Below are 14102 nucleotides of genomic sequence, written 5' to 3' on the forward strand. Positions count from 1 at the left end.
TATGGCCCCATAATATGTGTTATCTCCTGCCGCTCTGACATTGTGCTATTGAAAAAGGAGTGCTGTGACTTTAAAAAGCACCGCATGCAAAGCAGATTTCAGTGGTACTTTGCTGAGATCAAATATGATGAGTATACCTGACTTGAGCATAAGCAAAATAATAGCTATAAATGTGATCATATGATACCTGTAATGGGGAAAATAAGACAACATTCCTTCAATCAACAGAAAAATTATCTCAAACTTTGTATGAACTATTGCTCAGCACTCATATGCAGATTTCTAGTCACAACACTTCCAATATCTAATTCATTAACGTAAAGTTCTTGGAGAGAGATCTCAGGTATTAAATGTATGAGTCACCCAAAAACAATTCTAGAGTAGAGTATAAAATAGTGACCTGATGAAGTTCCGATTCTGGTTCCAGATAATATAAATAGTCATGCCAGTACCTAAATTATGTGTTGGTAAAGCTTGCTCCCTGTAAGCTAATGACTAGAGAGATAGGGGACCTGGAATAAAATCACTTTACAATACTGCTGAGGAGAGGAATGTGTCTCTATGAATCACTGTCATGAGCAAACTTGAAGCTATTCACTTCATAGGACTTGATTCAGCCCTGGGTAATGCTGATGTAATTTTGGGTGCAGAGTGCCCAGTGGCAGAATTCCTCCCAGAGAAGGTTTTGGGTGGGGAAGGAGTACAAGATAACTGCATACTGTCTTTTTGTCAGGGCCTAGCAAGTGCTGCCTCAGAAGTGTATAGCTCTGGCCAGGTTAGGAGACAATATCTGGGCACCTGGGAAAGCATTCATTCAGCACATGCACATGCCAGCTTCTGCTGCTGAGACTCCTGTGGACTCCTGGCTGTAACTGAATGTTGCCTTCCTCTGTAGGAAACCCAAAGGGAAGGCAATGGTGTGAACATAGCCTATCCTCCTCCAAGGGTGAATTCCCCCTCAGATGCAGCAGTCCCAACTAATATAGGTGGCTACAATTTTCAACGTTTGTACCAGCAGAGGTGACATGAGACACATCTTCTGGATTAGAATGGCATAACAGTGTTGGAAAAATCAGTGAACAAAGAGGAAGTATTAAAAGAAACGAAGGAAAATACTGTTACTAATTGGTAGTCACACAACAACATAAGTAGATCATAAGAGTCACTTACTCTGGGTACAATAAAGGCCAGTCCATCCTGGAGTACATTTGCACTCCCCATCATAGGCACTGCAGTAAGCTCCATTATGGCAATTGCAGGTGTGAATACAGTTTGGACCCCAATGGACAGGTGGACAAGCTAAAATATCCCAAATCAATTATTTAATCTCATCTGGTAAAGACACAAAGCAGCACTACATACAAATGTTAAAACAGTTCTTTTCTACCTTCTTCAGTCTGATCAATTTCAACCAAATAGTTTCCTAGATTTTTCTTGAAACTAACTAGTCTTTTACCCTAGATAAGAACAAATGAAAAACACAAACAGGAAAGAGGAATCAATGTGTGAGATCCTGATCTCAGTACAGTACTATGTGGCCAGTATCACTGGTTTCTCATAGTTCAAAAGGGGGAGTCATATAAATCAGGTTTTTTGATTGATTCTTCACTGGTTTCCAGTGACGGAAAATTGTCACCCCTCCTGAAGTCCACTAAACTAGATGGAGAGGTTGTGCATTCTAATCCTAGCACAGGAGGAGAATAAACAGAGAGAGAGGAAAAATATTTGTACCCTGGCCCAGTTATCAATTAAATCCCTGTATTCCTCTCCCAAAATGTAATTTATGGCTGAAGCAGGATGAATCAGAGATTCCATGGTTTAGTTTTAGTTTCTTGATTTGAGGCCTCTGATTTATTCACTGGTCCCCATCAGACCATGAATCAATATAATCCTTCCAACAAACAAATCATTATAAATAGGGTCCTACAAAATTCACGGTCCATTTTGATCAATTTCATGGTCATAGGATTTAAAAAATCATAAATTTCATGATTTCAGCTACTTAAATCTGAAATATCTTGGTGTTCTAATTGTAGGGGTCCGGACCGCAAAAGGAGTTGTGGGAGGGTTGCAAGGTTATTGTATGGGGGGGCGCGGGTGGTATTGCTACCCTTACTTCTGCACTGCTGCTGGCGGCGGTGTTGTCTTCAGAGCTGGGCGCCTGGGCAACAGCTGCCGATCTCCAGCCGCCCAGCTCTGAAGGCAGTGCAGAAGTAAGGGTGGCAATATCACAATCCCCCTAAAATAACCTGGCAACCCCCTTCAACTCCCTTTTGGGTCAGGACCCCCAATTTGAGAAATGCTGGTCTCCCTCATGAAATATGTATAATATCGGGTAAAAGCACACAAAAAGACCAGCTTTCACAGAAGGAGACCGGATTTCATGGTCCAAGACCGTGAATTTGGTAAGGCCCTAATTATAAACAATAAAGTAAGTGAAGGTTCTTGCACATACAACCGCAGTTGCAAATATTATTGGTGCAGGTTTGGAAACTGCTTTGAAAATGGTACATTGAATGACTTTGGTACTGAATGGTATTAACAGAAAGAATGGTAAAATGTCTCCCTAAATGCTAATTATTATATGTAAATAGCACTGTAGCAAAAGAAAAGTTACATGTATATATGAATTAATCAGATCCCATCGAGAGCAGTGAGTGCTGTAAAAATGACCTCTTATTTTTTGATTAATTACTCTTCCAAATTTCTATTTTTAGCGTAAGTAAAGAGTTTTGTCATTTTTCATTGTGAAATCATTAGCTTTAAGTTACTTTTCTAAATTTAAATACAGTCTTGTGGAAACAAAGAATTACTATTTTACAGGAGAGAAGAAACAAATTAGGCACTGGAGCTTGATCCCTGATTTTGACTATGTTAAGGGTAAGATAGTGTTTTCCCCATATCATATTCTGATTTGGCTGTCCAGAGACCTAATTAGCTCCTTCAAGGCAGGTCAGCAGTTGTATATTTTACTAAATGTTTGCATTTGCAAAAAGCTTTATATTTGTATAGCCTGTATTTTTGGGAAGTGTTACCACAATTCAAATTTCGTTTTATTAAGGAAAGAAAAAAACATTTGCAAGAAGTATCTTCTTCCTTAAATCTCAGTCCATTCTTTTTCTGATGTTTCCATATTAGCTGTGAAGAGTAATGATGATTTTTTAAAATTTCTGCATGAAGTTAGTGGTCAGCCAAGAAGGAATGTCAGGTCACATGCAGAAAAAGGCTAAGGGGTTTCATGAAGGCCACCAGTTCAGATAGAAATTAATGGAACCATTATTTTCCATGAGAACTGACGGCCTTTGCACAAACCAAATAAACTTCCTCTCTTGTGGTCACAAGCACAGCCTTAATAGATACCCCCATACATGCTGTTGGCATAATTTTATTGCATTGCTTCTGTAAGTACAACATCCTCTCAAACACTCATACCCCAGAAAGGAGGTAAGGAGTTGAATACAACAGAATAAGAGTCTGCATCCAATGAAGAATTTTGCCATTGACTTCATTAGGTCCTAAGTTTTATTTTGACCAGTAATAACAGCAGTGGGAGTTGTGGGTGTTCAGTGCCTCTGAGAATTTAGCCAATGGACTTTTTTTTCCAAATTGATGAGACTTTGCATTGCACTGAGACACAGCCAGTTAACCTGTGCTAGTCAAACTGTAAGTAATGTAAATTAATGAGACAGGTTATTCGGAGATGCATCTCCTTGGAAACTGAACAGCTTTCCCACACCCACAGCTCAACATTTTCTGAATTCTGACATATCGGTGTCTGAGACTGTCCCAGTGAAGCTATGTATGTACAGGCTACAGGATTGGGCCATCAAGTTGCTTTTATACTAGGCTTTGCTACCTATGAAAATGCTTGTGTCAGAAAACTAATGCCAGTGATTACTGATTCAGATAGACCCGGCATAGGTGTCAGGAGGAAGCCCATATTTAATATAATAATGGATTGTACAAATCATAAGAAAAGTAAAATGTTGATAAAATTTCCCATTGACTTCATTGGTGCATGATCAGACTAATCTACAGACTGAACAACAAGGAATAGACTGTCATTGGAAAAAATATGCATCAATGAAAGCTATAAGGAACAGAGAGAAATCTGTAAAAACGATGCTAAATAAGAAGCCAGACTGCAAAAATCAAACCAAGAAAATGCTTTGAAAATTTAAAATGTTTAAGAAGAGGAAGGATGGTCTTGTGGGTAAAGGCACTGAACACAGGAGATCTGGGTTGTGTTTTCAGCCCTGCCACAATCTTCTTGTGTGATCATGGGGAAATTACCTAGCATCTATATGTCTCAGTTCCCCATCTGTAACATAGGGATAATAATAATGACAATAATACTCCCATAATTTTAAAGTGTGTCCTGAGGATAAATTTGTTAATGTTCATAGGGTGTTCACAATACTAGAGTGATGGGGGCCATGTACGTAGCTAGACAGAGAAGGAAGTGCATGTCTGTTTAATCATGAAGTTTGAATTTTATGATAATGAAACTGCTATGCAAATGTTCAAATGGGTTTTCATATAGGATTTGAAATGTAAAGTAGGTAAATATCTCTTAACCGTATAACATAGGAGTCCTTATTTATTTATTTATTTAATCTTGTCCATCTCTTTTTCTTATAACAAACCAAACAAATTCTAGATGCCAATACAAGTCCTTGTCATTTATCAGTCAGTTATGAAGTGTTTCCTCAACATCAAGAAGAAAATTAAAAGGAACTGAACTTAGTCTAATTGTTTTAACAAGATATCTCAAAGAAAAAAACTGGTACTTACGCTGAGAGCAGTCACTGCCAATCCACCCAGGGTAACATTGACAAGATCTGTCAATAGGATTGCATGTTCCATTGTTGGTGCACGTGCAAATTCCAGCACAATTCTTGCCAAATCTCCCACTAGGACACACTGTTAAAACATTTTAGTGAATTTTTCAGTAATTTACATTTGTATTGTTTCTCTAATATTTGTACTTGAAATCTGATGTCTTGGATCAAGAAAATTCCTATTTAGTATAATGCCAAAATAAATGCTGCTATAAATTCAGTCGAGCAAATTTATATTATTTATTGTACAGCTATTTCATTTACCTAGAGGGTTCTTTTGATAATGAACATATCTCCACAAATAGAATAAAGGTATTTTTAAAACATTAAGAGCTATCTTTTCAACCAACTTCAACCTGGCTTCAGTTTCTACATTTACAAACTGCATGTACAAAACCAGAAACCACTTTGGAATAATGTGATCGGATAAGTCTAGAAAGCATGGAATGAAAAAAATTGCCACACTTTGTCACTGTATCCATTGCAAGGGTCTTTATTACAGCATTTACCTTCATTGCAGAGGGCTCCTGTGAAACCAGGTAAGCAGTCACAAAGTCCAGTTACATGATGGCAGGGACCACTGCTGTGCACGCACTGGGGGCATGCCTGGCTACAACGATGTCCATAAAACCCAGGAGAGCAAACTGAAATCAGAAAGAATATACAGTCCTTTCCTCTTGCACTTTCTACCCCACAATGATCTATTCCTCTTCAACAACTAAATGGGTTAACAGTTAACCAGTTCAGTGCTGCCTTCCTGTCACTTCCAGTTCTGCTCCATTTACTAGGTGCATACTTGTTGAACTAGTGGTTATTGTTATTTATCTAGTTCCAGTGAGTGCTTAATGCCTTGCAGATATCTAAGAAGATAAAAGACCCTATCCTGAGGAGCTTACTACAGTCTGGTTAGTAACTGGTGACTTTCAGGCACTTGAAAGGATGCTGCCACAATGGACTACCATACAGTAGTGGCAGTGAAGAACAGCATTGAATGTGTTAAAGCCTATAATGACAGTGACTCAAATTCTGGCCTGACTCACACCCTGAGCAATCCCATTCATGTCAGTGGGGTTGCACAAGTTGTAATTCAGTGGCAGAACGTGGCCTAGCCATGTATTCAGGCTATATTTCACACCAGCCAAACAAATACAAACAAGAATGTGACTCAGATCAAACATATTTCTGTTTAAGCAGAGAATGAGTAATAACTTCCATGAATTATGTTTGAAAAATATGTAGATTTGAAAATTAAAGGATAAGTAGTTGGAAAAAACATTAAAACACAATACACAGGCGAATGGAGTAAGATAGTTGTAGCCTTAATAGGAAAGACTTTACCCTAAGGCTTTGCTATTATTGACTTCTCATATTTTTTCTCACTTGGAAAAATCTAAATTACTTCATCCCACTGATGTATTGGCAGAAAGGCACAGTTGTAGCGTGTTTTCCAGCTGTTCTTTAAATTAGCCAGTCGCTGCATTCCTTAACACAGTGCAGAGTGCTACACATCACCTCTGGTTTCTACACAACTTGAGACCAGAAACACTGAGGCCTCCAGTTAATTTTTATGCCAATGGTACTAGTCCCTTCTTCAGCAGAGCTATATCACCAGCCACATAAAGAGACTGAAAGAAAAAAGGCTTGCTGCATGGAATTTCTCTCTTTGTTTCTCTAATCCCTTTGGCACTTATTTCCTGATAAATTAGGATATATTAGGTAATGCTTTAAGTTTAGTGTCTGCTGTACAGCAGCAATTACTATTTACCAAAGTAACCTGGTATATTTTCACTATGTTAATTTAGTTCAAAATTCAGTCTCTTAAATGTACACTTGATACAGTTTACTTGGTCAAATCCCTCTGGAGTGCTTCACCATTTTCAAGTGAAGCACTGTGTCAGTCATAAGATTTTCCTGTTTACAGAAACAGCATTTTTGTCATTGGGCCCTGATTTATTTGTGTGACCATTTGTCTCTAGACTGTGCAGGAGCGATTGGTTCTGAGAGCCATTTCAGTGCTAAACTGTGGAAGCCACTATACCTTTGTTAATCACTAGGAAGGTTTACATTTATTTAACTAGTAAAAAGACAGGAGACAAAGGATAGGAATAAATGGTCAGTTTTGAGAAAGGAGAGAGGTAAACAGTGGTGTCCCCCAAGGATTTGTACTGGGAGCAGTGCTGTTCAACATATTCATCAATGATCTGGAAAAAGGGGTAAACAGTGAGGTGGCAAAATTTGCAGACAATACAAAACTACTTAAGATAATTAAGCCCAAAGCAGAGTGTGAAGAGCTACAAAGGGATCTCACAAAACCAGGTGATTGGGCAACAAAATGGCAGATGCAATTCAATATTGATAAATGCAAAGTAATGCACATTGGAAAACATAATCCCAACTATATATATAAAATGATGGGGTCTAAACTAGCTGTTACCACCAGAGAGAGATCTTGGAGTCATTGTGGATAGTTCTCTGAAAACATCCATTCAATGTGCAGCAGGAGTCATAAGAACAGAAGAACGGCCATACTGGGTCAGACCAAAGGTCCATCTAGCCCAGTATCCTGTCTTCCAACAGTGGCCAATGGCAGGTGCCCCAGAAGGAATGAACAGAACAGGTAATCACCAAGTGATCCATCCCATCGCCCAATCCCAGCTTCTGGCAAACAGAGGCTACAGACACCATCCCTGCCCATCCTGGCTAATTGCCATTGATGGACCGATCCTCCATGAACTTATCTAGTTCTTTTTTGAACCTTGTTATAGTCTTGGCCTTCACAACATCCTCTGGCAAAGAAATCCACAGGTTGACTGTACATTGTGTGAAGAAATACTTCCTTTTGGTTGTTTTAAACCTGCTGCCTATTAATTTCATTTAGTGGCCCCTACTTCTTGTGCTATGAGAAGTAAATAACACTTCCTTATTTACTTTCTCCACACTACTCATGATTTGATAGACCTCTATCATATACCTCCTTCGTCATTTCTTCCAAGCTGAAAAGTCCCAGTCTTATTACTCTCTCCTCATATGGAAGCTGTTCCATACTCCTATCATTTTTGTTGCCCTTTTCTGAACCTTTTCCAATTGTAATACATCTTTTTTGAGATGGGGCAATCACATCTGCACACAGTATTCAAGATGTGGGCGTACCATGGATTTATATAGAGGCAATATGATATTTTCTGTCTTATTATCTATCCCTTCCTTAATGATTCCCAACCTTCTGTTTGCTTTTTTGACTGCCGCTGCACATTGAGTGGATGTTTTCAGAGTCAAAAAAAGCTAATAGAATGTTAGGAATCATTAGGAAAGGGATAGATAATAAGACAGTAAATTTTATAATGCCACTATATAAATCCAGGTTATGCCCACATCTTGAATACCGCATGCAGATTTGGTCGCCCCATCTAAAAAAATAAATATTAGAATTCAAACAGGTACAGAAAAGGGCAACAAAAATGATAAGGGGTATGAAATAGCTTCCATATGAGGAGAGATTAAAAAGACTGGGATTTTTCAGCTTGGAAAAGAGATGACTAAGGGGGGATATAATAGAGGTCTATAAAGTCATAAATGATGTAGAGAAAGTGAATAAAGAAGTGTTATTTACTCCTTCACATAACACAAGACCCAGGGGTCACCCAGGGAAATTAATAGGCAGCAGGTTTAAAACAAACAGAAGGAAATACTTCTTCACACAACTTATGGTCAACCTGTGAAACTCATTTCCAGGGGATGTTGTGAAAGCCAAACTAAAGTTAAAAAAGAATTAGATAAGTTAATGGAGGATATGTCCATCAATGGCTATTAGCCAAGATGGTCGGGGTGCAACCCCATGCTGTGGGTATCCCTAGCCTCTGACTGCCAGAAGCTGGGTGTGGACAACACGGGATGGATCATTCAAAGATTGCCTGTTCTGTTCATTCCCTCTGAAGCACTTGGAATTGGCCACTGTCAGAAGACAGGATACTAGGCTAGGTGGATTATTGATCTGACTCAGTATGGCCTTTCTTGTGTTCCTAGGTTCTTAGTCTTCTTTTGGGATAACTGATTTACTGAAAAAGTCCTTTGAGAGGTATGCAAGTGATAGTAAAGAACAATTACACCACTTAACTAGAAATGCTTAGAGAATACTAATGCCACAGTAATGTCAGGCATTTAATATTAGGGTCATCCATATTCGTCTTGTATCAGGAGGTAGCCGTGTTAGTCTGTATCCACAAAAACAACGAAGAGTCCAGTGGCACCTTAAAGACTAACAGATTTATTTGGGCATAAGCTTTCGTGGGTAAAAAAACCTCACTTCTTCTCTTCATGTGTCATTATATAATGCCTGCATCTGTAATTTTCACTCCATGCATCTGAAGAAGTGAGGTTTTTTATCCACGAAAGCTTATGCCCAAACAAATCTGTTAGTCTTTAAGGTGTCACCGGACTCCTTGTTGTTTTCATATTCATCTTCTTCTTGAAATCCTGTCATTCCTGGGCTTTGTGACTCCATCCACTCCTGGTTCTGCTCTTATCTTTTGATAGTCATTGGATGGGCCTTTCTCCTTTCCTCTTTCAGTGGGGATTTCTCAGGTCTCCATCCTTGTCCCTTACTCTTCTCACTCAAAAGCCTACTGGGGGTGATCTCCTTCAAAAAAAAAAAAAAAGGCTACCATCTCTATGCTTATGACTCACAAATCTACCTCTACTCTGGATCTCTCTCTCCCTCACCTCTTCTATGGTACAAACAGAAAAATACAGTCTGAAAAACCTAGCAAGGTGGTGAATAGTGATTAGTACTCTTTGGTGGTTAAGAATTGTGCACCCCCTATTATTTTTGTGATCCTGTTTTTTGCCACCCCACCTCAGCCCATTTGTTTGTCTCCTCTGTTATGTAGTGTCTTTTAGATTGCAAAACCTTTCATATTTATATGTCTGTACATATAATTCATTTGTGTACTGTATACTATGTTAGTGCCTAGCACAATGAGACCCTGAACTGGTTGGCATCTAGGTGCTCCTGCAACATAATTGTTAAATAATAGTAATAATTAGACTAGTAACTGCCATTGAACTCAGTGGGAAATGCAGATGTTCAGTGCTTCTGAAAATCAGGCTTCTTTTATTTAGTTGCCTAAATATGGATTTAGGACCCTGAAATTAGGAACTTGGATTTGAAAATTTTGGACTTTGATTGTAAGACTCTTTACTATAGCAGTATATAAATAATAAATAAAAGTATAAAACTATAGTAACAAGAAGATGATGATTACTGATGGGAATTATTTGATAACTGTACATAAAGCACATGTTTCGTTTCCCCTTGTATATTAACACAATTAAAATGCAGAATGTGGGCCTGTTACATCATATATTGGCAAAACCACATAGAGTTATATGATACACATATTTTAAAAAGGAAGAAGGGAATAAAATCTTAAAGCATTGTCCTTACTTCTTTGACAAGTGGTGCCTCTGTATCCTGGTGCACATTCACAGATTCCATCATCTGGAGAGCACGAAGCTCCATTTTTGCAGTAACAGGACAATGAACAGTTTGGACCCCATTGACCCTCGGCACACACGCTGTCACAATGTATACCTGCAAGCCATTAAATACACAGAGATGTCACCAGCAGCACCAGTAGTCAGATTCTATAGACCACAGATAACAAACAGGGTGAAATCCTGGCCCCATGGAAGTCAAGGGCAAAACTCCCATAGACTTTAATAGGATCAGGATTTCATCCCATTCTTTAATCAGGCTCTTCTCCCTGCTTCTGCCTTTCCTGGACTCCACAACACTGGATCCCTTTATATTCCCACTTTGATTACTTGTGTGCAGGATTTGATCCTAAGCTCTACAGCAGGAAAGCATCGCTGCAGCTCTGCTTCCACAGAACATATGAGCTACAGGAGATCCTACCTTCAAGCTTCATTCCTGCTGAGCTTTTAAGATCTGTAAAACTGAAGTTAAGCCACAATGATTTAGGAACTCTTCAGGTGCTTAGCTTCAGCTTAGCAAAGCTTAAGAATTCCACAGGGCTGAAGCCCCCAAGTAGCCAACGCTCCAGTATTACAAAAGTTTTTGGTGTCTCCCATGACCTTTATAAAACCAGGCCTTGTCCACCCCTCATTTTCACCATGAGTATGTTCTGTTTACCAGCTGCAAAGAGAAAGGAAATGGAAAAGTGCAAAATAATCCAAATGCGGCATACATGGCTTTTGGTTCCTCTGTAATGATCATTCCAGATAGCAGAAGATCATTATCACTTCTTTGTGAGGAAAATATACAAGACAAAGCAAGCTACTGCTGAAACTTCTCTTCTGAATGTAAAAATTCTTAAGGCCTGAGATAATTTCATGTAACAATAGTGATCAGGACAGGGAATGACTTCTAATTAGTGGTGAGCTGATTACCACTAAGCCTCATACCAAATGAAAAAATGTAGAGCACACAAAAGGTTTCAAAACACACCATGTGAGCATTCCAAAATGCTTAGCTGCAACACAGTACTAAGGACATCCGTCATTCAGTATTTTGTCTGTTTTTGGCACAAAACTGAATATAAAATTGCCATGACCTGAACCCCAATACAGAAACAGGCACAAATCATAATATGAACTGGTAATTAGAATCATAGACATTTTTTCTTTACAAACCAGCAACCTTAAATCTAACTTTCCTGATTTTATTTCTTTTCTACCCACTTCTGAAAAGTCCCCCGCATGTTAAATGCCAGTAAGCAACTACTGTGGTACTCAGACCTTATTGTGTCTACAGTACTTTGCATTAGCAACTGACGATTATTGTAGTGCCTCTATTGAATGAATCATTTGGCTAAAGAAAAAATGGACTAAATCCAGCCACAAGTACGACTTGCTTTAGAAGTATTTCCAGCAAAATATGGTTCTGGTCACTTACTGTCAGACTTTTCAAAAAAGGCAAAACAGACAGTTTCACATGTGATATTTGAGAAAAATCTTCTAAAAAACACTGAAAAGTGAATATCTAGTGTTAGTGAAATGCTGAAAATCCTTGAAAATAAATTACCTTATTCATCCATACAGGCACAGTGTCATTCCCCTCCCCTCCCGCTCCCAGCCCCGCAACAACTGCCCTGCAAACTGCCTGAATCTAATTAAGGAATGAGCACCTCTCTGGTTAGAGGAAAGGTGAATCTCCAGATTCTTAAATCTTTTGCCTCTCTGTTAAGACTGTCAAAAAGGGGGCCAAAACAGTGCCAACAGTAGTGAAAACATTTTTCTATTAGAATCCAGATACAGGTCACCGAACAGCCATAAGATAATAACAACCCTTCGCTTAATATTGACCTGAAAAGAATTTTTATTGCCATGAGGTGAAAGAGTTCCTGTATCTTAACAATACCACCATCACATTTGATTTTTTGCCTACATAGGTATCTTGATTGTCCTTTTATCTACAGTTAAGACACAAAACAACCAGCTTCTCAATAACTTGGGCCAATATTTTCAAATTTGGGTACCTAACATTAGACAAATAAGTCCATATTTAGGCACCTAAGTGGCCTGATATTGAGACATGTTAAGGACCCCCATTTGAAATCAGTGAGAACTGTGGGATTTTAGCATGTCTGAAAATTAGACCACTTAGTTAGATGCCTAAATATGGACTTATTTAGGAACCCAAATTTGAGAAGCCTCTATGACAGTGTTTTTCAAAGTTCGGGTTGCGACCCAGTACTGGGTCGCAGCATGTACGGCACTGGGTCGCCTTGCTTAGTGACCCAGCGGCTCTGGTCAGCATTAAAAGTCCCATGGGCGGTGCTGCCCAGCTAAGGCAGGCTAGTGCCTTCCTGCTCTGACACCACGCTGCGCCACGGAAGCGGCCAGCAGTGGGTCCGGCTTCTAGGCAGAAGGGGCCACGGGGCTCCGCGCGCTGCCCCCGCCCCAAGCACTGGCTCCGCACTCCCATTGGCCAGTTCCCGGCCAATGGTAGCTGGGGGGGGGGGTGGTGCCTGTGGGCAAGAGCTGCACAGAGCCGTGTGCGCGCCTTCACCTAGGAGCCAGAACTGCTGCTGGCAGGCTGCTTCCAGGGCGCAGGGCAGTCCGCGGTGCCAGGACAGGCGGGAAGCCTGCCTAAGCACCCCGGCTGCGCCACTGACCGGGAGCCGCTGGACATAAGCCCTTGCCCCACATCCCACCCCTCTGCCCCAGCCCTGAGCCCCTTCCAAACCCAGAGTCCTCCAGCACCCCATACCCCTCATCCCTGGCCCCAGCCCAGAGCTTGAATCCCCAGCCCAGAGCCCTGACCCCCTCCCACACCCCAACCCACTGCCCCAGCCCTAAGCCCCCCCCAACCCAGAGCCCCCTCCTGCACCCTAAACCCCTCATCCCTGGCCCCACCCCAGAGCCTGCACGCCCAGCCCAGAGCCCTGGCCCCCTCCCGCACCCCAACCCTCTGCCCCAGCCCAGAGCCCCCTCACACATCCTGAACCCCTCATTCCTGGCCCCACCCCGCAGCCCTTGCCCCTGCACCTCAACCCTCTGCCTCAGCCCTGAACCCCTCCCACAACCTAAACCCTGCATCCCCAGCTCCGTTGGGGCGCGGGCATCAACAATTTTCTTCAACTGGGTTCCCAGAAAAAAAGTTTGAAAATCACTGATCATGACAACCATGCTATGTGGGGACATTAGTGTAGAAGCGGCAGAGTCCCAGGCCCATAGGGTCAATGAGGTTTGGGGGACCCAACCTGAGCCATGGAGGAACAAGAAAAAAAGACAAGCCCTTTCCCCCTATAGTGGTCAAGGAGATACTTCCATGAAGAAAACTTTAAAGATTTCCTTTTTCTTATCCTCTTCCCATGTGTTTTCTGATGGGTGAAGGTGATCAGGTGGAGAATTATTTCAGGATACTTAGCAAAGGAAAAAACATTGTATCTCAGATACTACTGTCCATAACTATGGGCAAATGTTGCATTTTTAATGGTGACTGCTGTATTTGGAATTGCAATTTGCACAACGTAATGCATTGAAATAATTCTGAACTTTCCATCCACTTCATTATACAGGGAATTTCATTATATCTAAGTTCAGTATAAGCAAGGCAGGTTCCACTGTATTGGGAGTTGGGGCATGTATAAGCAGAGAGGAACATATACTAATTTAATGACATATTGTATCTCTATCTACATATTTTAAAATATCTCATCTATTAGTTGTTATTCAGAGGAACACAAAAAAGAACTTAAAAACAGGAAAATTTAGTTTTAATTTTTACATCTGTATAAC

General features: G+C 40.4%; 1 protein-coding gene across 1 annotated transcript in view; it reads right to left on the reverse strand.

Annotated features, from left to right (window-relative positions):
- MEGF10 (multiple EGF like domains 10) overlaps positions 1-14102 on the reverse strand; it is a 149765-nt gene that overhangs the window by 15923 nt on the left and 119740 nt on the right. Inside the window, exons 14-17 of the mRNA XM_024193361.2 lie at positions 10285-10431; positions 5351-5485; positions 4795-4923; positions 1171-1299 (exon numbers count right to left, since the gene is read on the reverse strand). Coding sequence (XP_024049129.1) covers positions 1171-1299; positions 4795-4923; positions 5351-5485; positions 10285-10431 — 540 coding nt within the window. The remainder of the gene's footprint in view (positions 1-1170; positions 1300-4794; positions 4924-5350; positions 5486-10284; positions 10432-14102) is intronic.

Source organism: Terrapene carolina, unplaced genomic scaffold, assembly GCF_002925995.2.
Source record: "Terrapene carolina triunguis isolate 2854851 unplaced genomic scaffold, T_m_triunguis-2.0 Scaffold113, whole genome shotgun sequence".
Classification (NCBI taxonomy): domain Eukaryota; kingdom Metazoa; phylum Chordata; order Testudines; family Emydidae; genus Terrapene; species Terrapene triunguis.